This window comes from the organism of the source record quoted next, assembly GCF_019968985.1.
Source record: "MAG: Porospora cf. gigantea B chromosome Unknown PgB_NODE_492_length_16618_cov_120.32, whole genome shotgun sequence".
Lineage (NCBI taxonomy): Eukaryota > Apicomplexa > Conoidasida > Eugregarinorida > Porosporidae > Porospora > Porospora cf. gigantea B.
Genome location: NW_027179056.1, coordinates 1 through 16,618, shown reverse-complemented (window position 1 = coordinate 16,618; position 16,618 = coordinate 1). Strand labels below are relative to the sequence as shown.

General features: G+C 55.6%; 11 protein-coding genes across 21 annotated transcripts; 10 read left to right on the top strand and 1 right to left on the bottom strand.

Annotated features, from left to right (window-relative positions):
- Window positions 1-402: 402 nt before the first annotated feature.
- On the top strand, window positions 403-1,086 carry KVP17_002708 (uncharacterized protein; the record flags this gene model as incomplete). Of its 2 annotated transcripts, none has more annotated exons than XM_068519264.1 (1): window positions 403-1,086. In XM_068519264.1, one exon carries the CDS (start codon window positions 403-405, stop codon window positions 1,084-1,086), a length of 684 nt encoding a protein of 227 aa, XP_068373722.1. The 2 variants fall into 2 exon arrangements, with proteins under 2 accessions (XP_068373722.1, XP_068373721.1); XM_068519263.1 differs by having other exon boundaries at window positions 424-1,086.
- A 44-nt stretch (window positions 1,087-1,130) lies between these two features.
- KVP17_002710 (uncharacterized protein) lies at window positions 1,131-2,916 on the top strand (the record flags this gene model as incomplete). 3 transcript variants are annotated; one of them, XM_068519269.1, is made up of 2 exons in its annotated part: window positions 1,131-2,472; window positions 2,696-2,916. In XM_068519269.1, the coding sequence occupies 2 exons, from the start codon at window positions 1,131-1,133 to the stop codon at window positions 2,914-2,916; spliced, it is 1,563 nt and encodes a 520-aa protein (XP_068373727.1). The 3 variants fall into 3 exon arrangements, with proteins under 3 accessions (XP_068373727.1, XP_068373725.1, XP_068373726.1); XM_068519267.1 differs by lacking the exon at window positions 2,696-2,916 and having other exon boundaries at window positions 1,131-2,537; XM_068519268.1 differs by lacking the exon at window positions 1,131-2,472 and having other exon boundaries at window positions 2,641-2,916.
- A 31-nt stretch (window positions 2,917-2,947) lies between these two features.
- KVP17_002714 (uncharacterized protein) lies at window positions 2,948-3,469 on the top strand (the record flags this gene model as incomplete). The annotated part of the gene is made up of 1 exon (XM_068519275.1): window positions 2,948-3,469. One exon carries the CDS (start codon window positions 2,948-2,950, stop codon window positions 3,467-3,469), a length of 522 nt encoding a protein of 173 aa, XP_068373732.1.
- A 114-nt stretch (window positions 3,470-3,583) lies between these two features.
- Window positions 3,584-7,631, top strand: KVP17_002704 (uncharacterized protein; the record flags this gene model as incomplete). Of its 3 annotated transcripts, XM_068519256.1 has the most annotated exons (3): window positions 3,593-4,541; window positions 4,568-4,683; window positions 4,710-7,631. In XM_068519256.1, the coding sequence occupies 3 exons, from the start codon at window positions 3,593-3,595 to the stop codon at window positions 7,629-7,631; spliced, it is 3,987 nt and encodes a 1,328-aa protein (XP_068373714.1). The 3 variants fall into 3 exon arrangements, with proteins under 3 accessions (XP_068373713.1, XP_068373714.1, XP_068373712.1); XM_068519255.1 differs by lacking the exons at window positions 4,568-4,683; window positions 4,710-7,631 and having other exon boundaries at window positions 3,584-4,567; XM_068519254.1 differs by lacking the exons at window positions 3,593-4,541; window positions 4,568-4,683 and having other exon boundaries at window positions 4,950-7,631.
- A 65-nt stretch (window positions 7,632-7,696) lies between these two features.
- Window positions 7,697-9,647, top strand: KVP17_002706 (uncharacterized protein; the record flags this gene model as incomplete). 3 transcript variants are annotated; one of them, XM_068519258.1, is made up of 3 exons in its annotated part: window positions 7,697-8,315; window positions 8,346-8,974; window positions 9,003-9,647. In XM_068519258.1, the coding sequence occupies 3 exons, from the start codon at window positions 7,697-7,699 to the stop codon at window positions 9,645-9,647; spliced, it is 1,893 nt and encodes a 630-aa protein (XP_068373716.1). The 3 variants fall into 3 exon arrangements, with proteins under 3 accessions (XP_068373716.1, XP_068373718.1, XP_068373717.1); XM_068519260.1 differs by having other exon boundaries at window positions 7,697-9,100; XM_068519259.1 differs by lacking the exons at window positions 7,697-8,315; window positions 8,346-8,974 and having other exon boundaries at window positions 9,267-9,647.
- A 78-nt stretch (window positions 9,648-9,725) lies between these two features.
- KVP17_002713 (uncharacterized protein) lies at window positions 9,726-10,157 on the top strand (the record flags this gene model as incomplete). The annotated part of the gene is made up of 1 exon (XM_068519274.1): window positions 9,726-10,157. One exon carries the CDS (start codon window positions 9,726-9,728, stop codon window positions 10,155-10,157), a length of 432 nt encoding a protein of 143 aa, XP_068373731.1.
- Window positions 10,158-10,536: 379 nt separating this feature from the next.
- KVP17_002712 (uncharacterized protein) lies at window positions 10,537-11,991 on the top strand (the record flags this gene model as incomplete). Its single annotated transcript, XM_068519273.1, has 1 exon — window positions 10,537-11,991. The coding sequence occupies one exon, from the start codon at window positions 10,537-10,539 to the stop codon at window positions 11,989-11,991; it is 1,455 nt and encodes a 484-aa protein (XP_068373730.1).
- A 128-nt stretch (window positions 11,992-12,119) lies between these two features.
- On the top strand, window positions 12,120-12,526 carry KVP17_002705 (uncharacterized protein; the record flags this gene model as incomplete). Its single annotated transcript, XM_068519257.1, has 2 exons — window positions 12,120-12,146; window positions 12,176-12,526. The coding sequence occupies 2 exons, from the start codon at window positions 12,120-12,122 to the stop codon at window positions 12,524-12,526; spliced, it is 378 nt and encodes a 125-aa protein (XP_068373715.1).
- A 368-nt stretch (window positions 12,527-12,894) lies between these two features.
- KVP17_002711 (uncharacterized protein) lies at window positions 12,895-14,619 on the top strand (the record flags this gene model as incomplete). 2 transcript variants are annotated; one of them, XM_068519272.1, is made up of 2 exons in its annotated part: window positions 12,895-13,459; window positions 13,487-14,619. In XM_068519272.1, the coding sequence occupies 2 exons, from the start codon at window positions 12,895-12,897 to the stop codon at window positions 14,617-14,619; spliced, it is 1,698 nt and encodes a 565-aa protein (XP_068373729.1). The 2 variants fall into 2 exon arrangements, with proteins under 2 accessions (XP_068373729.1, XP_068373728.1); XM_068519271.1 differs by having other exon boundaries at window positions 12,895-14,619.
- A 44-nt stretch (window positions 14,620-14,663) lies between these two features.
- KVP17_002707 (uncharacterized protein) lies at window positions 14,664-15,866 on the top strand (the record flags this gene model as incomplete). 2 transcript variants are annotated; one of them, XM_068519262.1, is made up of 1 exon in its annotated part: window positions 14,664-15,866. In XM_068519262.1, one exon carries the CDS (start codon window positions 14,664-14,666, stop codon window positions 15,864-15,866), a length of 1,203 nt encoding a protein of 400 aa, XP_068373720.1. The 2 variants fall into 2 exon arrangements, with proteins under 2 accessions (XP_068373720.1, XP_068373719.1); XM_068519261.1 differs by having other exon boundaries at window positions 14,856-15,866.
- A 105-nt stretch (window positions 15,867-15,971) lies between these two features.
- KVP17_002709 (uncharacterized protein) lies at window positions 15,972-16,618 on the bottom strand (the record flags this gene model as incomplete). 2 transcript variants are annotated; one of them, XM_068519266.1, is made up of 1 exon in its annotated part: window positions 15,972-16,618. In XM_068519266.1, a coding segment is annotated over one exon (647 nt), but the record flags the coding sequence as incomplete, so codon positions are not given. The 2 variants fall into 2 exon arrangements, with proteins under 2 accessions (XP_068373724.1, XP_068373723.1); XM_068519265.1 differs by having other exon boundaries at window positions 15,972-16,568.

Below are 16,618 nucleotides of genomic sequence, written 5' to 3'. Positions count from 1 at the left end.
GGAGCAACGCCAAGGACACCCCCATCAGGTACAGCGTGAAGTCTTCGATGACCAGTCTCAGAGACCACTTCTTAATCTTCAGCAACAGGACGGGCACCGCAATCGCGACTGCCACAGACGCGAGGCCCGTGTAAAACACTGCGTCCATAGTGGGGAACATCTCTTTCTGGCTAGGAATCTGACCATCTGCGTATGGGTAGCTGTATAGAGACCAATCGTCTTGTTGCACCTCTCGAATAAAGGGCGACTTCAGCGTTGCGACAAGTATCGCTACGAGTAGCAGAGACACTCTAGCAAGCACCTCGCAGATAATGTACAGATAATCAAAGTGTAGCCGCTTCGACATGAAGCAGCATCTGACGCTGCTTGCCAACTTCATCTGACTGTTAAATTACGCGTTTCATGCGGCTTTTTTGTTTGCTGATGATGGTGGGCGTGTTGCCTGAAGGTGACCCGCACGACTCCCCAGCGGTCTGGAGGGTGGACTCGGAACCAGTCTCGAAATTAAGCCTGACTGAATTACAGGTGCTCGTGTCGTCGCGAATGCCCTCTGTCTCCTTCTCGCGAGTAGCCCTGCAAGTGGTGCAAAACCAGAAGGCCGTTCGATCGCTGGAGCTGCGCCCCGCAGTCGACATTGAGCAGATGGTTATTGCGATCGACCGTATCGGCGACGCCGCTCGCGGCCTGGTCACCACGCCTTCAGCCAGAGAGGTGCTCAGGCGACACGCTCCCTTGCTGTACCGTGCCGTTTACGCTTTACTGGGGGTTACGAATCCATCTGCAGCGTTTGAGATGCACGATTCACCACGCGTAGTGACTTTGTCCAAGTCGGTGATGAGGCTGGCACACGCTGTGGGCGACTTAGCCGCAGTGCCAGCGTTGACCCGGCCGCAATCAGATGCGGTGGAGCGTTTTTTAGTGGCGGCGGCGGGGTTATTAGAGCTGGCACAATTCGACCACCAACTGAGCTCCCTGGCAGGCGCACTAAACGAGGAATGGACCTCTACGCTCAACGATTACACATCTGACGTCTTCGATCTTGTCGCTCCCACAAGCAGCCCGAGCGTGTGCGGTGCGTGTGCTTAGCCTGTACCACTCGATAGCGAACGCTCCACTCGAAAAGTGCCGTCATGGAGCCGACCATTGAAAATCTTTACGGCTGGAACCCCTACGCGAATATCGACGGGGTCGCGACGAGACCACTGCCAACAGCTGCTAGGGGCAGTTACGAGATTCAAAAGCTGTCGTCTGAGTACAAGGAGTCCGTGGTGGAGGTAGAGGCCGCTCATAGGGCCATACTTGACGACCAGGCGGAGCTCTCTAAGCGGATGGCCCGTTTTTTGGACTCGGACGGCCGCGTGAAGCAAACTCCTGACGAAGAGGTCCTCTTCCTGAAAAAGGGGATGGATTTCAGGCTGCAGGACCTCCAGAGCGCTTGCAACCGCCTGATGCTACAGGAAAGGCACCTGCAAGGCATGATCCAGACTCACGTCCTCCGGAAAACCGAGGAGGGTCAAACAGATGGGTTTGCGACGCGGAAGCTCATGGAGCAAGTTCGAGCTCAACAGCGTCTAATTGAGACGCAGAAATCGGAGCTGGACGAGCTGACCTTCCAGAAGGCTCTTTTGGAGGACGAAAGCTTGCGACTGCTGCGGAGATGTCGACCGGACGTAGACTCCAGGGGGCGTCAAACAAACGTGATACAACCGACTTTTCATAATCTCACGTCCACGATTAAGATCCCGTCGAAGCTGAAGCACGCCAAACCTGAGCCGAAAATGGTGACGAGGGCCGCTGAGGTGACGGCCAGGCTGAAGACGCCTCTGAAGACTTTCACTCACATTGGAGAGCATCGTAGTCCGATGGTCCTGCCGAAACCGGACGTCCTACTGTCTCCAGTGGAGAAGCCCGACAAGACCGAGCGTGCACGGATCCGAGCTGAGAGGGCTCGCCAGAAAGTTGAAGAGGAGAGGGCTCGCCAGAAAGTTGAAGAGGAGAGGGTTCGCCAGGCGGAGGAGAAGACGAGTCAGGTGGCACAGTTGTCAGTCATTCAACCTCCATCGCTGCCAGTGGTCACGCCTGCATCGCCGTCCCCGCTTTCCTCGAAGGTTCAGTCATCTCCAGGGCCAGGGGCGTTGGCGCCATTACCAGTGGTAGAGCCTCCAGCTATGACGGCCTCTCCTGCTGAGCTGACCCCAACAGCAGCCTCCCCTGCTGAGCTGACCCCAACAGCAGCCTCCCCTGCTGAGCTGACCCCAACAGCCTCTCCTGCTGAGATTCCAGTAGTCACAGCCTCTCCTGCTGAGATTCCAGTAGTCACAGCCTCTCCTGCTGAGATTCCCCCAACAGTTTCTCCTCCTAGCACGGACTTGATCGAAGTGCCTCGTATAGCCCCCTCTCCCCGACGACCTCTTCTACCCACGCCGCGACCTCCTGAACGACGTCAGACCGTAAAGCGAGTCTCCAGTAGTCGTAGGCATCTCTCAGACGATGCTGGAGTCACGAAGGCTTCCTCTCGCAATTTTTTACTGAAGTGACTGGCATCACCAGTAAGCTGTAGTACCCACCAAGAGGACAGTTGAAAGTTAGTTTTCCCTTGGGAGTGTGTGCCTACATAAAAAGCGATAAAAACGACAAAAGATGCAGATTAACGTGCGGTTGCTGAATGGTGACTGGACAGGCACTCCAAACACAGGCGAGACTTTCCAGATGGATATTGAGGAATCCTGGTCGGTGGACCAGTTGAAGATGCAGTTGATGGCGAAGAACGGCGTCACAAAGGAGCAAATCAAATTGATCTTTGAGGGTCGGCAAATGAGCGATGAGAAGACTCTGGCTGGTTCCGGCGTGAAGGCTGGAAACACGGTGCATATGGTTATGATGCTTAGGGGTGGAGCAGCGGGACTCTCGATTTGAGAAGAGTGTGAACGTGTGAGAAAATCGCTATATGCCTCGCAACGATTACAGCGATAACGCTCCTCGAAGACGGAGGTCTCGTGAGCGCGTCAGGTCCCACGACCATAGATCCCCCTCCGCACCCCTGAAGAAGGATTCCCGGCCCCGACGGTCTCTCTTGGACCGGCCACGGCGACCAAAGACGCAAAAGAGGCACATTGATCGCACAGTTGTGCCGCCGTTCTTGTTACGTGTTCTCCGCGCGTCTCAACACTACGAGCAGCGAGATGAAGGAGACCCCGTGAGAGAGTATCATCTGTACGCCTGGCTGGACTGCAGCCTTCGCGATCTGGTCACATTGCTGCAACATGCAGCTCCAACAACACGAAGAAGGTCACTCAAGTTCAGCCTGCGTGCGCTGCGCCAGGAGACTACGGGTACCCGATCTTTCCCCCTAGGCACGGTGCACTCATGCTACCGCTCGGGAGCCGACGGGACGACGCTGATGGCCTCTGGGTTCCGAATAGCCGATGTGCTCGACGTCGTTCCATTGGAAACTCCACTGGGGGATTAGTCCTGCTCCGAAGATAGAGACTTTGAGTGTCACATTGTTCAATTTAGCATTTCTCGGGCCATCATGACGAAATCCACTTGTGCTTGCGACAGCTCAGCATGTCTGAAGTGTAAAATGTTAGCAATGCGACTTGTTAAAGCCATGGAGATTGATGGCCCCTGGTCCGCTGAAGATATTCGATCTCTGGAACATTTCGCATTGAAATGGCTGCAGTCTGTTCCAGACATGTCAGAGGTAGCACATTTCCTGGAGACTTTCATGCATCGGAATTCACCAGTCGTCAGTTTCCCGATTGACTACTCTCCCCCCTCGTTTTTTCGGCAGCCTGCGTCTTGTGCAAAGACTGGTCAAACCGAATTCGTGGGACTCACGAATCCCTCCGTGCATACACTATTAGCAGATGCCCCATGGAACTGCAATTTGAGACGCAAGCCTTTCTCCGCTTCCGACACCAGAATGCGGCCAAAGCTGGTCCGTGATCTGTGTGGACACACCACAGGTCTAATTTATTACGCTGATAGACAATCCCAGATGCGGCCCTCAGACCACAAGGTGCGATCGTTGAAGCGCAGGTGTGAGCAGCTTTCCAGCCGTGTGGCAGCTGCCATGGGCGAACGGGGCGCCGGTATCTTCCTGGTACACTTGAAATCTTGCGCGGCTCGGCTCCGTGCAGCCCGCAAACGCATGTCAATGGCGCGTACCACAATGGAATCTCAATGTGGAGGCCGGGATTTCTCACGCACCATATGCCAAAGTCGAAGCTGGACATTCGCCTCCACAGACGCGCCAAACCTGAATCAGATGCCGATTCCGCCAACGTTGCCTCTTCCTCCAGAACCGTATCCCTTCCGATGGAACTCTCCCGATCCTGTGGCCGCCATGGCAGCCTACGCGGCATGCCAAAAGGCACGCAGGAGATTGCCTACGCTTCCCTACATCACTGAAGAGGCGAGCCGCACGGCCGCCCCCGAGTTGTCTTGGTCACTGCCGAGCCTAGCCGTCTGCCGAGTCTCCCTTACCGGTCTATCAGCAGTTGCGGCACCTGAAGTTCAGTTAGCTTACGTACTTTCGTGTGAGACGCAGATGGTCTTCACATAGCGCCTTCCTTTGTCGGCGGCGTTTTCCGCCTTGGCTCTCGCCTTCTGGCTGACACGGCTCAAGGCCTGGTTTACTGCGAGGTCGACGGCACGCCTCTTGCCACTAAAATACTCGCAGTGAGGTACTTCTACTTTCGACACAGGCCGCCGACGCCGCCGACGTTCAGAGATGGCTTTGTCAGTGCGGATTTTCTGACGATGGGTCGTCTCCTGTGCGTTCTCCTGTGGACCACAAGGAAACCAGTGCTGTTCTGAGGAATCTACTCTCGCACCTGCAAGTGGATCGCCGGGTGGTAACCCGTGCTGGGGGCAAGTCAGTAAGGGTATTCGTTGAGGACTGTGGTGAAGGCTTCGAAGCTCTTGCTGCTGCCGCGATAGAGTTCATGATCGCACAGCTAGGCATCGCGATCCCACCAGCTGACCCTTCGCATCAGACACCGATTCTCGAGCGCCATCTCATTGAGAAGCTCTTCGAAGTTTCCCCAGGGGTAACGAAACCTTCACCGGTTCCTACCCGCCAAGCAGCGCACAGTGCCATAACGAAGGATTGCCAGGCGCTGCCGGTGAAGATCCACTGCAGCCCCTGGGCTCCGTATCCGCTAATCGAAGCGGACCTTCCTCGCCCTCGAGGCGTGGATGTCAATGACGTTATCGCTTTGATTGACACGGAGCCTCCTCCCCAACGAGAGAGGCCGTCGACCGTCGAAGAGCCCGTGCAGCCGCTGAGATTTTCGCCCTGCGGCGATATCCTGTCGCGGACTGCGGTCAGAACGCTGCGCGCCCTTCATCAAATGCAAATGCTTCCAAAATGGCGCACCGTGACCCTTGGACTCCAGGTTCTCTTAGGATCGCAGAATACATGCCCCAAAGACGGCCGGGGTCTGATGATGTCTCTCTGTCGGGTCGCACTCGCTCTGGCTTCCTGCGACCGCGTGGCTCACGTGGTGCAGGCGGCGCCCGTGGTCAGCGAAGTCTACTGTCAAGCGGCGGTATGTCTGAAGCAGCTCAGCTCCTTCATGGAGGCGGCGGCTCCCTCTACATCGGTGACCGCTGTTGCAGTGCTGCTTCGAGGGGCCGAGATGTGGCATGTCCGAGCATACAACGCCCTGCTGTTGGCTGTCAGGGACATGCCGGAGCTGCCGTCGCTCGGCGCGCTGCTATCGCGCGTGATGACCGAATTGGCGAAGGCTCAAATGAATTCGCCCAGGAACGCCGAGGTAGATATCTACAGCTCATCACTTGTGAGTCCTGTTATGGTGCAGGCGCTAGCAGCGCATGGTATGGCCTTCCAGGATTTCTCAACGCTGTGGCAATTCATCTGCCACCACCTCGGAGTGATGTTCACGGTTCCCCCACACTTTCAAACTCGAGGACCACTTCCATTGTTGCTGGAGATGCTGCTCCCTACAGGCGTCGACGGCGTCTATCGACAATCCGGTTTACAACGGACCGACATGGCGGATGTGGACCTCGAAGAAGAGCTGTCCAAACTGGACCCCAACCACGTGGTGAACTGCTGCTGTATATTCGCCTCTCGGCGCTGTCCTTATTGCACCGTGACGGCGTCCATCAACATACGGTTGGCACTGAATCTGTCCATCACCAAGGAGATGAGCGTCCTAGGCCGTAGCTATAATTGGCGACGGTCTAACGTACCCCTGTGCCTCACAGAAGAGTTGCAAAGGTTCGCTTTGAGCACGACATGCTGTCTTTTGGCTGATGATTTGCCAGCCGTTTGTGCCTCGGCGCAGGACACGACTGTTCGCTTGATTCATTGGTTGCGAGGCACGGACCCGAGACACATGCGTCCGAGTCCGGATAACACCATTCGAATTCAGAAATGCACCGCGAGGAAGCGGTGGGAAGCGCTCTCTGAAGAGGAGAAAAACGATCTGGCAGCAGATACCACTCAACTCCAATCGCGGTGTTTCTACCAGGCCAAACACTGCGTGCATCCTGGAGATGATCCGTTGGACGTGTGCGAGATTTCAACGCCCAGCTGGAATGAAATGCTGGTAGCTGCCCACAGGTTCCGTGCTGATGAAGCAGGCATTGTCGTCCTTGTCGCCCGGGTCATAGCACGACTGAGGGACGTTCTTCATTCTCGCGGCCTTGTGGAGGAGGCGAGACGACTGGGCTGGCTTGTGGGCCACCTGAGTTGCGCTCTGGGATTCCGTTTACACACGCAATTCGACTCCTTCCACCAATCTAACTTCTTTGACTCTGTCGGCTTGGATGATTACAAGCCATCCGAATTCAACCGCGCATTCACACAGTGGGTTCCCCCCGACCCCTCCCTTCTGGACACTCTGCGTGGCCTGCCCCAAGCGGCCGCCGTGGAGCGTGTCTGGGGTCCCGTTTGCTGGCGCTGGGTTCAGCTTCTGGGCTTACCTGGCACCGCACTGTGGGTGAGATTTATTGAGGTGCCAGAGGTGCCTGCTCATCACTTTGTGCAGCTGGCTCGGACCTTCATTTTTTCCGGTCTAAGAACTCTTTCCGTTTCCGCTGGTGTCATGTCGGCTACGGTGTTGAAGCCTGAACTGGCGTTGATTATGACCCACTGGGGCAAAGTAGGACGGCCACAAAGCTTCCCTCATGAACCATGCTATGCAACCGCTTGCATCCGCTCGTGGACCACAGCTCTGCTGGCCTTTCACGACGTTGCTATCATGCTGGCACAGCGAGTCGTGACCGCTCTCCAATGCCCATTACAACAGCTTTCCGTTCTAATCGCAACCGAACTGCTGCTCCTTCCCAAAATACCTCGCCTACATGTCATCGCCTTTCCAAAGAGGGGCAATTGTGCCTGTCCCGCAGGTTTAGCGGCCGGCTCTATGCCTCTCCGGAGCACCATGACGTCTGTTCTGGACCGGCTGGGGAACTTCAACGGATGGATCCACACAGCCGTGGCCCCCAAACCTCTGCTGTGCGCGTGCTCCGTCCCTCCGGTTCCTTTTCCAGCCGCAATATGGTGCCACAAGTGGCTGCACGCCAAGGGAGCTGCTGCAGTCCGCATCATTAAGAACTCTATTCGCAATGGCGAGCCTCTGAGCCTGTCCGTCTAGCGACACGTGATTGGGCCGATAGGTGCAGTGTTGCTGCCGGCCGTGACTAAATTTCTGCGAATTCTATGGATCTCCACCGCTTCAGTGCGAGAATTGCGCAGTACTCGGTGAAACCTGACAACTCTACATTCCTCTTCCATGTACACGTGCAGTACGGCCAGTTGTCATGGGTCGTGGATAAGAGGTACTCGGAGTTCTGTAGGCTCCAATCCGATATGCGAGCGATGGATATAACGGCATTGCCCGCCTTGCCACCTAAAACACTCTTTCGGCCACAAGATTTCCTAGCGTTAAAGGCGCGGCTTCGTGGTCTGCAATCCTTCCTGACAGACTGCCTTCGAAGGCCAGATACCCGCACGTCACCGCCGATGATGAGCTTCCTCAGGTTTACTGAGAATACAGGCGAGGCACCAGAGTTTGCTCGTCCAGAGATGTTTGCCAGTGCCATTGAAGGACGTTTTGCAGTATCTGCCCTACGCTACGACCCCACGCAGAGACTCCTGTTTGTTGCCATGGAGGAGGCGTCTCAAATGGCGCGGCTTGGGAGGGCATGGTCTCTTATCGAGCCAGAGGAGTTGGGCATGGTAGCAGTCTGGGCGTTGGACGCTGACAACTCGGATTGGATATCCTTCAAAAATCTGTGCGATGTTCCGTTTACACAGCGGATAAGATGTCTCGCCTACTGTGAGAGCTTGCAGACGGTAGTTGTTGCAGGGGGCAAAGGGAAGATTTATGCTTTCGGTTTCTCAACTGTGAATGGCGACGCCTTTGAACTTCTGCCTTTCGACAAGCCCATCGATGCCCACCACGAAGAAATGGTCTTGTGTCTGGACCTTGTTGACAGCATTCCATATCATCTTACCTCCGACGGATCCGTGACCAACTGGAGATCCACGATACCTGCCATGTTGACTGTAGGGTACGACCACGCCATCAGAGTGGTTGAATTCAGCCAAGACCGCGGAAGTGACGAGGACGACCTTGTATCAAGGGGTTCTGGAGTCTGCTTGCAGGTTGTCGCTGGTGGAAGGCTCGCCTCGCGTCTTGATCGGGGCGCTAAGCTGACGAAGGGTGCGCTCCTGGTCATGACTCCGTTGAGGCCAGGCGAGAAGCCCCGTCGAGTCGCTTTCGTCGGCAGCTCTACAGGGCAAGTTCTAGTCGTGGACGTAACTACGCGGACACAGTTCCTGTACTCCTTGTCGGTCGCTGGCGAAAGCGTTTGTGCCATCAAAATCGACGCTGTGGAAGACAGGCTCTACGTTTCTCAAGGAGAGCAAATCTCAGTGCTCTCTGTTGCGTCGCTGAGAGACGCTCACACCAAATCGGAGCTGTCCATTGCTGACGTGAGCGCGTCGCACTTTCGTGATGCAGACAATGCCGAAGGCGCCCAAGGAACTGCTGTTCCCCGTCGAGGCTACGCTGTGTCTATCTGGATTCCACAGCAGTGCGGCGAACTGCCGAGGCGTTAGTCTGGAGGTGCACCACCCGGACCCCCCCCTTACGCTCTCCACCAGAGTTTACGTAGGGCATGCAGGCGGGTCGATTTCGCTGTTCACGCTCGACAAGAACCACAAGACGACCCACCGAGGGTCGTGGCGAGCACATTTCGACGACCCGTTCGGGAGGGCCAACGTCATGGCTATACAAACCATTCCGGATCAAGACATGCATCTGTTGTTGTCGGGCGCGTCAGAAGGGGCGACCCACCTCTGGAAAGGTTTGGATGATTCTCAAATTGACGTGTTGGAAAGAGAGGAAGACCTCGACACAACCGTGACCATGAAGGCGCCCGCTGCAGACTCCCCCACTCTGGTGGAAAACAGTACTCCGAGTCCCCAGAAACCGCTAGTGCCCCGACAAGCCTTGCCCAGAGCATCCCCCTTCCTAGACAACACAGACCTCGAGGCAGAGGCAGACAGGCAGGAGGTACCGTCATTGACCCCCGTAGTTGACGTGAAGTGGAGTGAGGACGACCAAGGCGAACTGTATGACAGTCTAGCAAACGCTGTGTGGTGATCTCATGTGCGGTGCCAACGAACTGCTCGGGGACAAAACGGCGAAAGTAATGGCGAATTGCTCGCACGTCGTACAGCAATGGCGGACGTACTACCCACAGTCACGAATGATGCCACGCTTCATGAGGCTCAAGAGGAGATCACCGATCTTGGCGTAGCTGTGGAGCAGGTCATCAAGACTGCGTTGAAGAGCGACGGCCTCCGCCGTGGCATTCACGAGTGTGTGAAGGTCATCGACGGAGGACGTGCCCACGTCTGTTTCCTGGCCGACTCTGTCGAGGAGGAAGCATACACGAAACTCATCAAGGCTCTCTGCGAGGAGAAGAGTGTTCCCATCATTCACATTCCCAACCAGAAGACTCTGGGCGAGATGTGCGGGCTTTGTAAGATCGATCGCGATGGCAACCCTCGTAAGGTCGTTGGATGCGGTGTTGCTGTTATCACCGAGTACGGACTTGATACACAAGCATTCCAGTTCTTGAAAAAGCATCTGAGCTCGCTTCAGAAGTGAACAACTTGACTGCCCTTTACAAAGTATCTCACAGAAAGTACTTCATACGATCACTCTCGCCACTTAATCCCATACACCTCCTCTATCTTCGATATGGTCCGAGACCGCTCTTCCCAGTCATACGCCGTGAGTCGAGGGTATCTTGCCTTCACGGTTCTGGCTCGGCTTGCGCTAGCAGGGATTGGCACGGGTCTGTATCTGAGTCATCGACGCCTCACTCATCGAAAGGTGACCTCAGCTGGTCACGAGTATACTGCTGGCGGCTGGACTTGGGTCGTTCTCCGTATTTGCGACCGACGGACTCATCGAAACAGCCACAGTTGGCGTTCCCCATCGAGATGTAAAAGGACATTTCCCGCCGTACGTGTAGGAATTGTCGATGCCATTCAATTTCGACATCGGCGAGCAGGAGACTCGGTTGGGGTCAATAGATGACATTAAGAAACAGTGGGCGGCATTGGACTTCTCCGCGTTGGAATCGACTCCAATCATACAAGTGGCCGGCACCACAGTCCAGAACGAGCTATGCCTCGTACTAAGCCCTGAGAGCGGAGGCATCGAGACGGAAGAGCGCGCCTACCGCGTAAGCCAGATGTTGGCTGTGAGCCTGAGAGAGACGATCCAGGCATTCCACTGGGTGATGGTCGTCTGTATGGCTGGGTGCCAACCGCTGATTGATTTCTCGATTACCGTCCTAGCCAGATCTTTTGAGGTGCTCTCTCTGTCTCTGAAGGAGAATCTGCGGCGAATCTACTTCCTGCACCCAGGAGTCTCTACAGGGCTGGCCCTCGACCAAGAGCAGCAGTCGGAGTCATTCAAACGCCGAGTAGTTTATGTTGACAGCCTCGAGAAGCTACAGGACCTGATGTTCCTCCACGAAGGCAGACGCATTCTGGATTATGTTTCCGCCGCCTCTTTACGTCAAGATGGGCGGGACGTACAAGTTCTAGGCGCTCTAGAGAACGCGCACTCCCGCCCTGCATGGGGGCTCCCCCCAGTTCCCGAGTGGCTCACGTCCCTGGCGGCTGCTCTGTTACAACGAAGCGTGTTTCAGGAGAAGCTTCTGTTTATGAGTCCCGTCACCCAGGCCTCCATGGCGAAAGTTTTAAGCTGCTTGGAGGGGGGACTATCTGCTTGGAACCTGTGCCCTCTAAATGTTCCTGCGATTTGCCGCACGATGCTGGTGGTTCTCGGATCCATTCCCGGTGGGATCCTAGGGCCCACAAGCTTCGACCAAATTGTGTCGCGTTTGGGGTCCAGTGGCGCCGATTCTCCTAGTGTCGCCCAGAGGCGATGCTTGCAGGCGGTCCTCTCGAAGCGGCCTCTCGTAGCGCGAAGCACTCTGCGGTACATTGGTATGCTCCTCAAAAAACTCGTGGCCGAATCGAAGCGAAACGGACTTGAGTTAACACTGGCAGCAGATCTCTTTGGGGGAGTCCTGTCTAAACCTGATCCGGATTCGTGGACCTCAGATACTCCTGCGAACTTCCCAGTAATCAGAGCGTTGATGGGTCTGGTCATTGAAGACCCGAATGTAGTCCAACTAGACGAGAAAGAGGATGACTACGATGACTACGAGGAGGAAGAGGAGGATGAGGAAGAGGAGGAGGAGGAGGATGCACAGCTATCGCATTTGAAAAAGGTGGATGTGGCTAAAAAGAGCGGCTTCCAAGGGTTCCGTGACGTTCTAAAGGAGAAGACCGGAGCCATAAAAGACGCGATCAGGGGAACTGTCCAAGAAGAGACGTCCAAGGCAGAGGAGGACGACGACGAGTATGAGTACTACGATGACGATGAGGATGAGGAAGGCGAGTGGGAGTATGAGTATGTGTGAGGAACATCATAGGGAGGTTTCGCTCCTCATCTGTCAGGTAAACACTCGACCACTGACGGTCCACGCGGACCCGCAGCGAATCCAAGGTGTATGACAACCACTACTGGAAACAGCAAATTACTTGGGAGATGGTAGCGTCGTCCGCCAAGCCCGTCGTGAGTTTGAAGAGCCGTCCCCACCGCAGACTCCAGTTAAGGATGCCAAGAAAGTCAACCGAAAGAAGAAGGCAGAGCACTTCCACTCTTACATCTTCAAGGTGCTGCGACAGGTCCATCCAGAGATCGGCATCACGAAGAAGGCTATAGTGATCATGAACTCATTCGTGCTTGACGTCTTCGATAAGTTGGCATCCGAAGCCAGCAGGCTCTGTAAGATCACCAAGAAGGATACCCTGTCTGCGAGAGAGGTTCGAACCAGCGTACGATTGGTCGTGCCAGGGGAGCTGTCTCGGCACTCGGTAGAGGAGGGACTGAAGGCTGTCGCGAACTTCACCGACGCCGGGCTGAAGAAGGCCACTGGCAAGGGAAAGCGCTAAGCATCCTTCAAGTTCTGGCATTGCAAACAAAACACATTGGTGCTCAGGTCTGGGGACCCAGAGAACACGAGGCAGAGGGTGCAACATAAGGCTGCGACCTCAGCTGGCTTCGCTTCACTCGACGGTGGGAGTGCTCCTGAGAAGCAGTCTCCTCCTGTGGTGGCAGCAGCTGGTTCTTAACAGCTTGCCACCCATCTACATGGGCCCTGAGCTGCTGATTGCCAGCGGCCTCTAAACCTCACCTCCCTTACATGTTCACGTATTCGGTAGAGTAGAGCCGTTGCTTCACTATAAGGTTTTACAGTCATTATGTTTTAGTTGTCTTAGTGGGGTCGGTGGCACCTTTGGATTGTAATTGACTCAATTCGATGCGTATAGTGCACCGAGAGCCAACCAGGCTAGGAATCACCGCCTTAGCCTCTTTACTCTCAACACTGCAGCCGCTAGGCACCGGTGCCGAGACGTTGATGGGAATCCTGGATGAGAACGTGTTCACAGAGAACAACCCGTCAGTGGTTGCGGAGTCACGCTTTGACCGAGTGAAGCAGCTTCTAGACTCTATAGTGGCGCCGGGGATAAATGCGTTGGAAATTGTTGCTGAAAATGCGAGCACACCCAAGACCTCAGTGAACCTTACTCGGGACGGCGTAGTCTCAAGCACTGACGATTATGTAGGGCGATTGCTGTCAGATATTGCGGGTGTGCCTGCCAAGCACGATATGGACGCCATCAATGTGCAGGTCGGCAAAACCCAGCACCGTGTTGAGGTGTCATCACCCAACTACCAGATTACGGTCGCCAAAGACATCCAGAAAAACCGGACGACGTACGATTACCGCTCGGGCATCTTGAGACTGGTGCTGACCCTCGGAAAGAAGAGATCGTTGAAGGTCTATCGCCGTGGTGTGGAGAGCGAGATGATCGAGATCGTCAGTGAGTGCTGCTACAATCATGACTCAGATCACAAAGTTAAGCATACGACGGTGAACCAGGGGTACAAACTCAGTTCTAATCTGTCTCGGTCCTCCATCACTTTGAATCAATCCGACAGCGACACCTTGTTTCGTCGCCAAGAACGAAAACAAGGGGAGACCACAAACACTGAGAGCTTCAGAGTAGCACCAGAGTTCATGACATACCTCGGCACTGTGTCGGGGCCGGTGGTGATGCGGCGTCGTATTCGTAGCAATCCGGCCGCTCAAGACAAGGCCACCATTACGGAAGATTTTAAGTTCCCGCTGATGACACGCCACATTCGGTACTCCATAGCCCACACGAGTACCGGATTCGAGTGCGTCATCGACTTGGACTCGCGGGCCACACTCAGGTTTATGATGTCCGCCGACCAGCGGCAGCTCTGGACTAGGACAGTGCAAGGCTCGCGGCGCGTAGGCAGTGTTTCCCAGCCAATCCCTCTTGTGTACGACCTACTGAGGTGGCCAAAACCGCGGAGTGTCGCCGTCGTTCCTCGAGTCTCCATGGGGGTCCGAGTTATGGGTCTCATACAGTTTGTCGAGCCAGAACCTCTGCAAATCAAGGAGACGATTGACCTCTCCTCTGGCAGCCGCGTCGAATTAACTGTCATCGACCACGGAAAGACTGTCGAAATTGTGAGAAACGGCCAGAATCTTGGATGGGTCGAGCTAAGTCCACGCGAGAGGGCGCTCTTGTCGCAGCTACAACAGTTGGGAGAGTATGCCGGCCCTAAGGAATTGCGCGAATCCGTGCTCCACATCTTGGGCAGATTCTTCAACCCAGAGAGGGGACTGGTCTACCACGCCAGCATCAGCAGCGACGATCGGGTTTACGTACGCGAAGTACAAAATACTAAGGTCACGTGGTATCTGAAGGAGGTCGAACGCCGAAGCGGTCACCTGGTACGTACCGCAATCTACCGAATCAAAGGCGACTTTGTGAAGATCACGGATAATGGGAAAGTGCTCGCCGAGGCGGAAGACCCCACCCTTGCTAATGATATTCGTCGCATGATTCGCCGTCTGGATCCGATGACAACCATAGCGGCCACCGAAGCCGATACACAAGCGCCCGAGATTCTCATGGGCACGCCGTTCCGAGGACAGTTAACCATTTGAGCGAAAACGGACATTAGATGGTCATCAAAGCACTCCTTGTCCGGATGACGAGCGTGTTGGCGTCGCTGCTGCAGGTACGCAGGCTGAACCCCGCAACGTTCGGGGCCGTGTCTCGTCTCGGTTTCCAGCGGCGCCTTTGTGTCTACCCCTTAAAGGAGGTCTTGAGGGTCACCGGTCTGAGAACAGGCAGATGCGTTCATTTGCTGCCGCTGTACGGTGCGTGGAGTGCCATTGTCATGTCTTTCACATCTCTGCGTGGTCTGCCTGCTGCCCTGTTCGCGGCTAGCCTGGCCGTAGAAGGTGCCGCCGAGCCCTACGTGGTACGGTCGTACGCCACAGACAGCGCAAGGGGGAGTGCGGAGGCCCTGGCGACCTGCCTGCGGGCGCTCGTTGTGCTTGCTTTGCAGTCCGTCGACGCTGAAACCAGTGCCGTCGTGGGCGACCTTGTGTTCGCTTGCGTTTGGTGGTGGTACTTCTATTCATTGCCTGCATCCGACACGGAAACTAGAGACTCCGACGTGCGGCCGAAGACGCTCTGGATGGTTGCCGGACAGAAGCTGCTGACTCAGGAGAGCACTTCCTTAATTGCTGTGTGGCTCTATCCTACAGACGTTCTGGGTATATGGGGGTTTGTCTGTGCTTTGGGCGGACTCCCTGTGCGCACGCTATTCGCGACCCTAGAAGACTCGGCCACTGTGTCAATTCACACGGTACCCGAAAAATCCATCGCCTCTGCACAGCGATACCTCACCCTGGAGGGCAGCATTGGCCTCTTGGGAATGGTCGTCGGCGCAGCGGTGGCTCCCAGTCTGATCAGGCTGCTGTTCGGTGACAAATGGGAGGTTGCGGCGCCCAGCCTGCAGCTCTACTGTGTCGTACTGGCTGTGATGAGTATTGCTGGGAGTCTGGACATCAGACCTACGATCGTGGCAGACGACTCATGGTTGGCATCGAAAATAAGAGCACAGAGAGTTACACTTGGGGTTGTCGGCTGCGTCATGCTGGCGGGCAGACCTCACATATACTCCCTGGCGCTCGCAGAGCTTCTAACACACCTCAGCACTGCTCTGGTGGCTTTCTCTGCAGCTGGCGTTCGTTTGCCTCTGCGTTTATGGTGTGCTGTAGCGATGACCGCGGGCCCTCTGTGGTATGGCTACATCTCCAAAATTCCTGACGTTGCATTACTCGGCCTCGCGTTTCTTACGGCTGTCGTATGTTGGTGGATTGTTTGGAACTCTCTGCCTTAAGTGTTACCCACATATCATCTAAGCAACTTTACCTCAGTAAAGTGTTGAAGGATATTCAACTCAGTATCGCGTCAGGGTGTCTGTTCGTCATCTACGGGTCATCAATCACTCCGAATCCTCCTCTTCAGCCATCTTCTCAGCGTAAAGCGCAAGCTTCTTCTGCAGGCGCTGGTACCTCTGATCCTTGTCGAGAGCCTTAGGGCGCGGGTAAGACGCAGTGCTCGTCTTGATCATCGTGCCGTCACGCTTGCAGACGGGGGTCTGCTTCCTCTCGGCCTTCACTCGCTCGGGGTTGGCACGAATAGCGGCATGGACCTTCTCAACAGTCTCCTCGAGGTTGTCACCGGTGATGCCGGCCTTCACGTAGTTGGCGTAGTGTCGATTGAGCTCATCCTCGTCCTCCTCCTGGAGCAGCTTCATGTGTTCAGCCACGTGGGAAGCGAAGATTCTGTCGCGATGGACGGAGGCGTCGTAAGACTTCGACTCCTTGTCGTAGCCGGGGAACCTCTTTACGGAGTGGGGAATGTTCAGTCCGCCATCGACAGCACCCTTCATAGCGCCAAAGACTCTAGCGCCAGTGGTGACTCGAGCCAAACCCTTATCAAGCACGCAGTAGAAAGGCTTGCGCTCGCAATCGTCCTCGATATTGAAGCTCTCGCCGTCAGCCTCCTCGACTCCGACGAAGTGCGACTCCATATTCATCTGTTTAAGCAGGCGGCGGGCGCAGAGAAGTCCCGTCGCGTAGGCAGCAG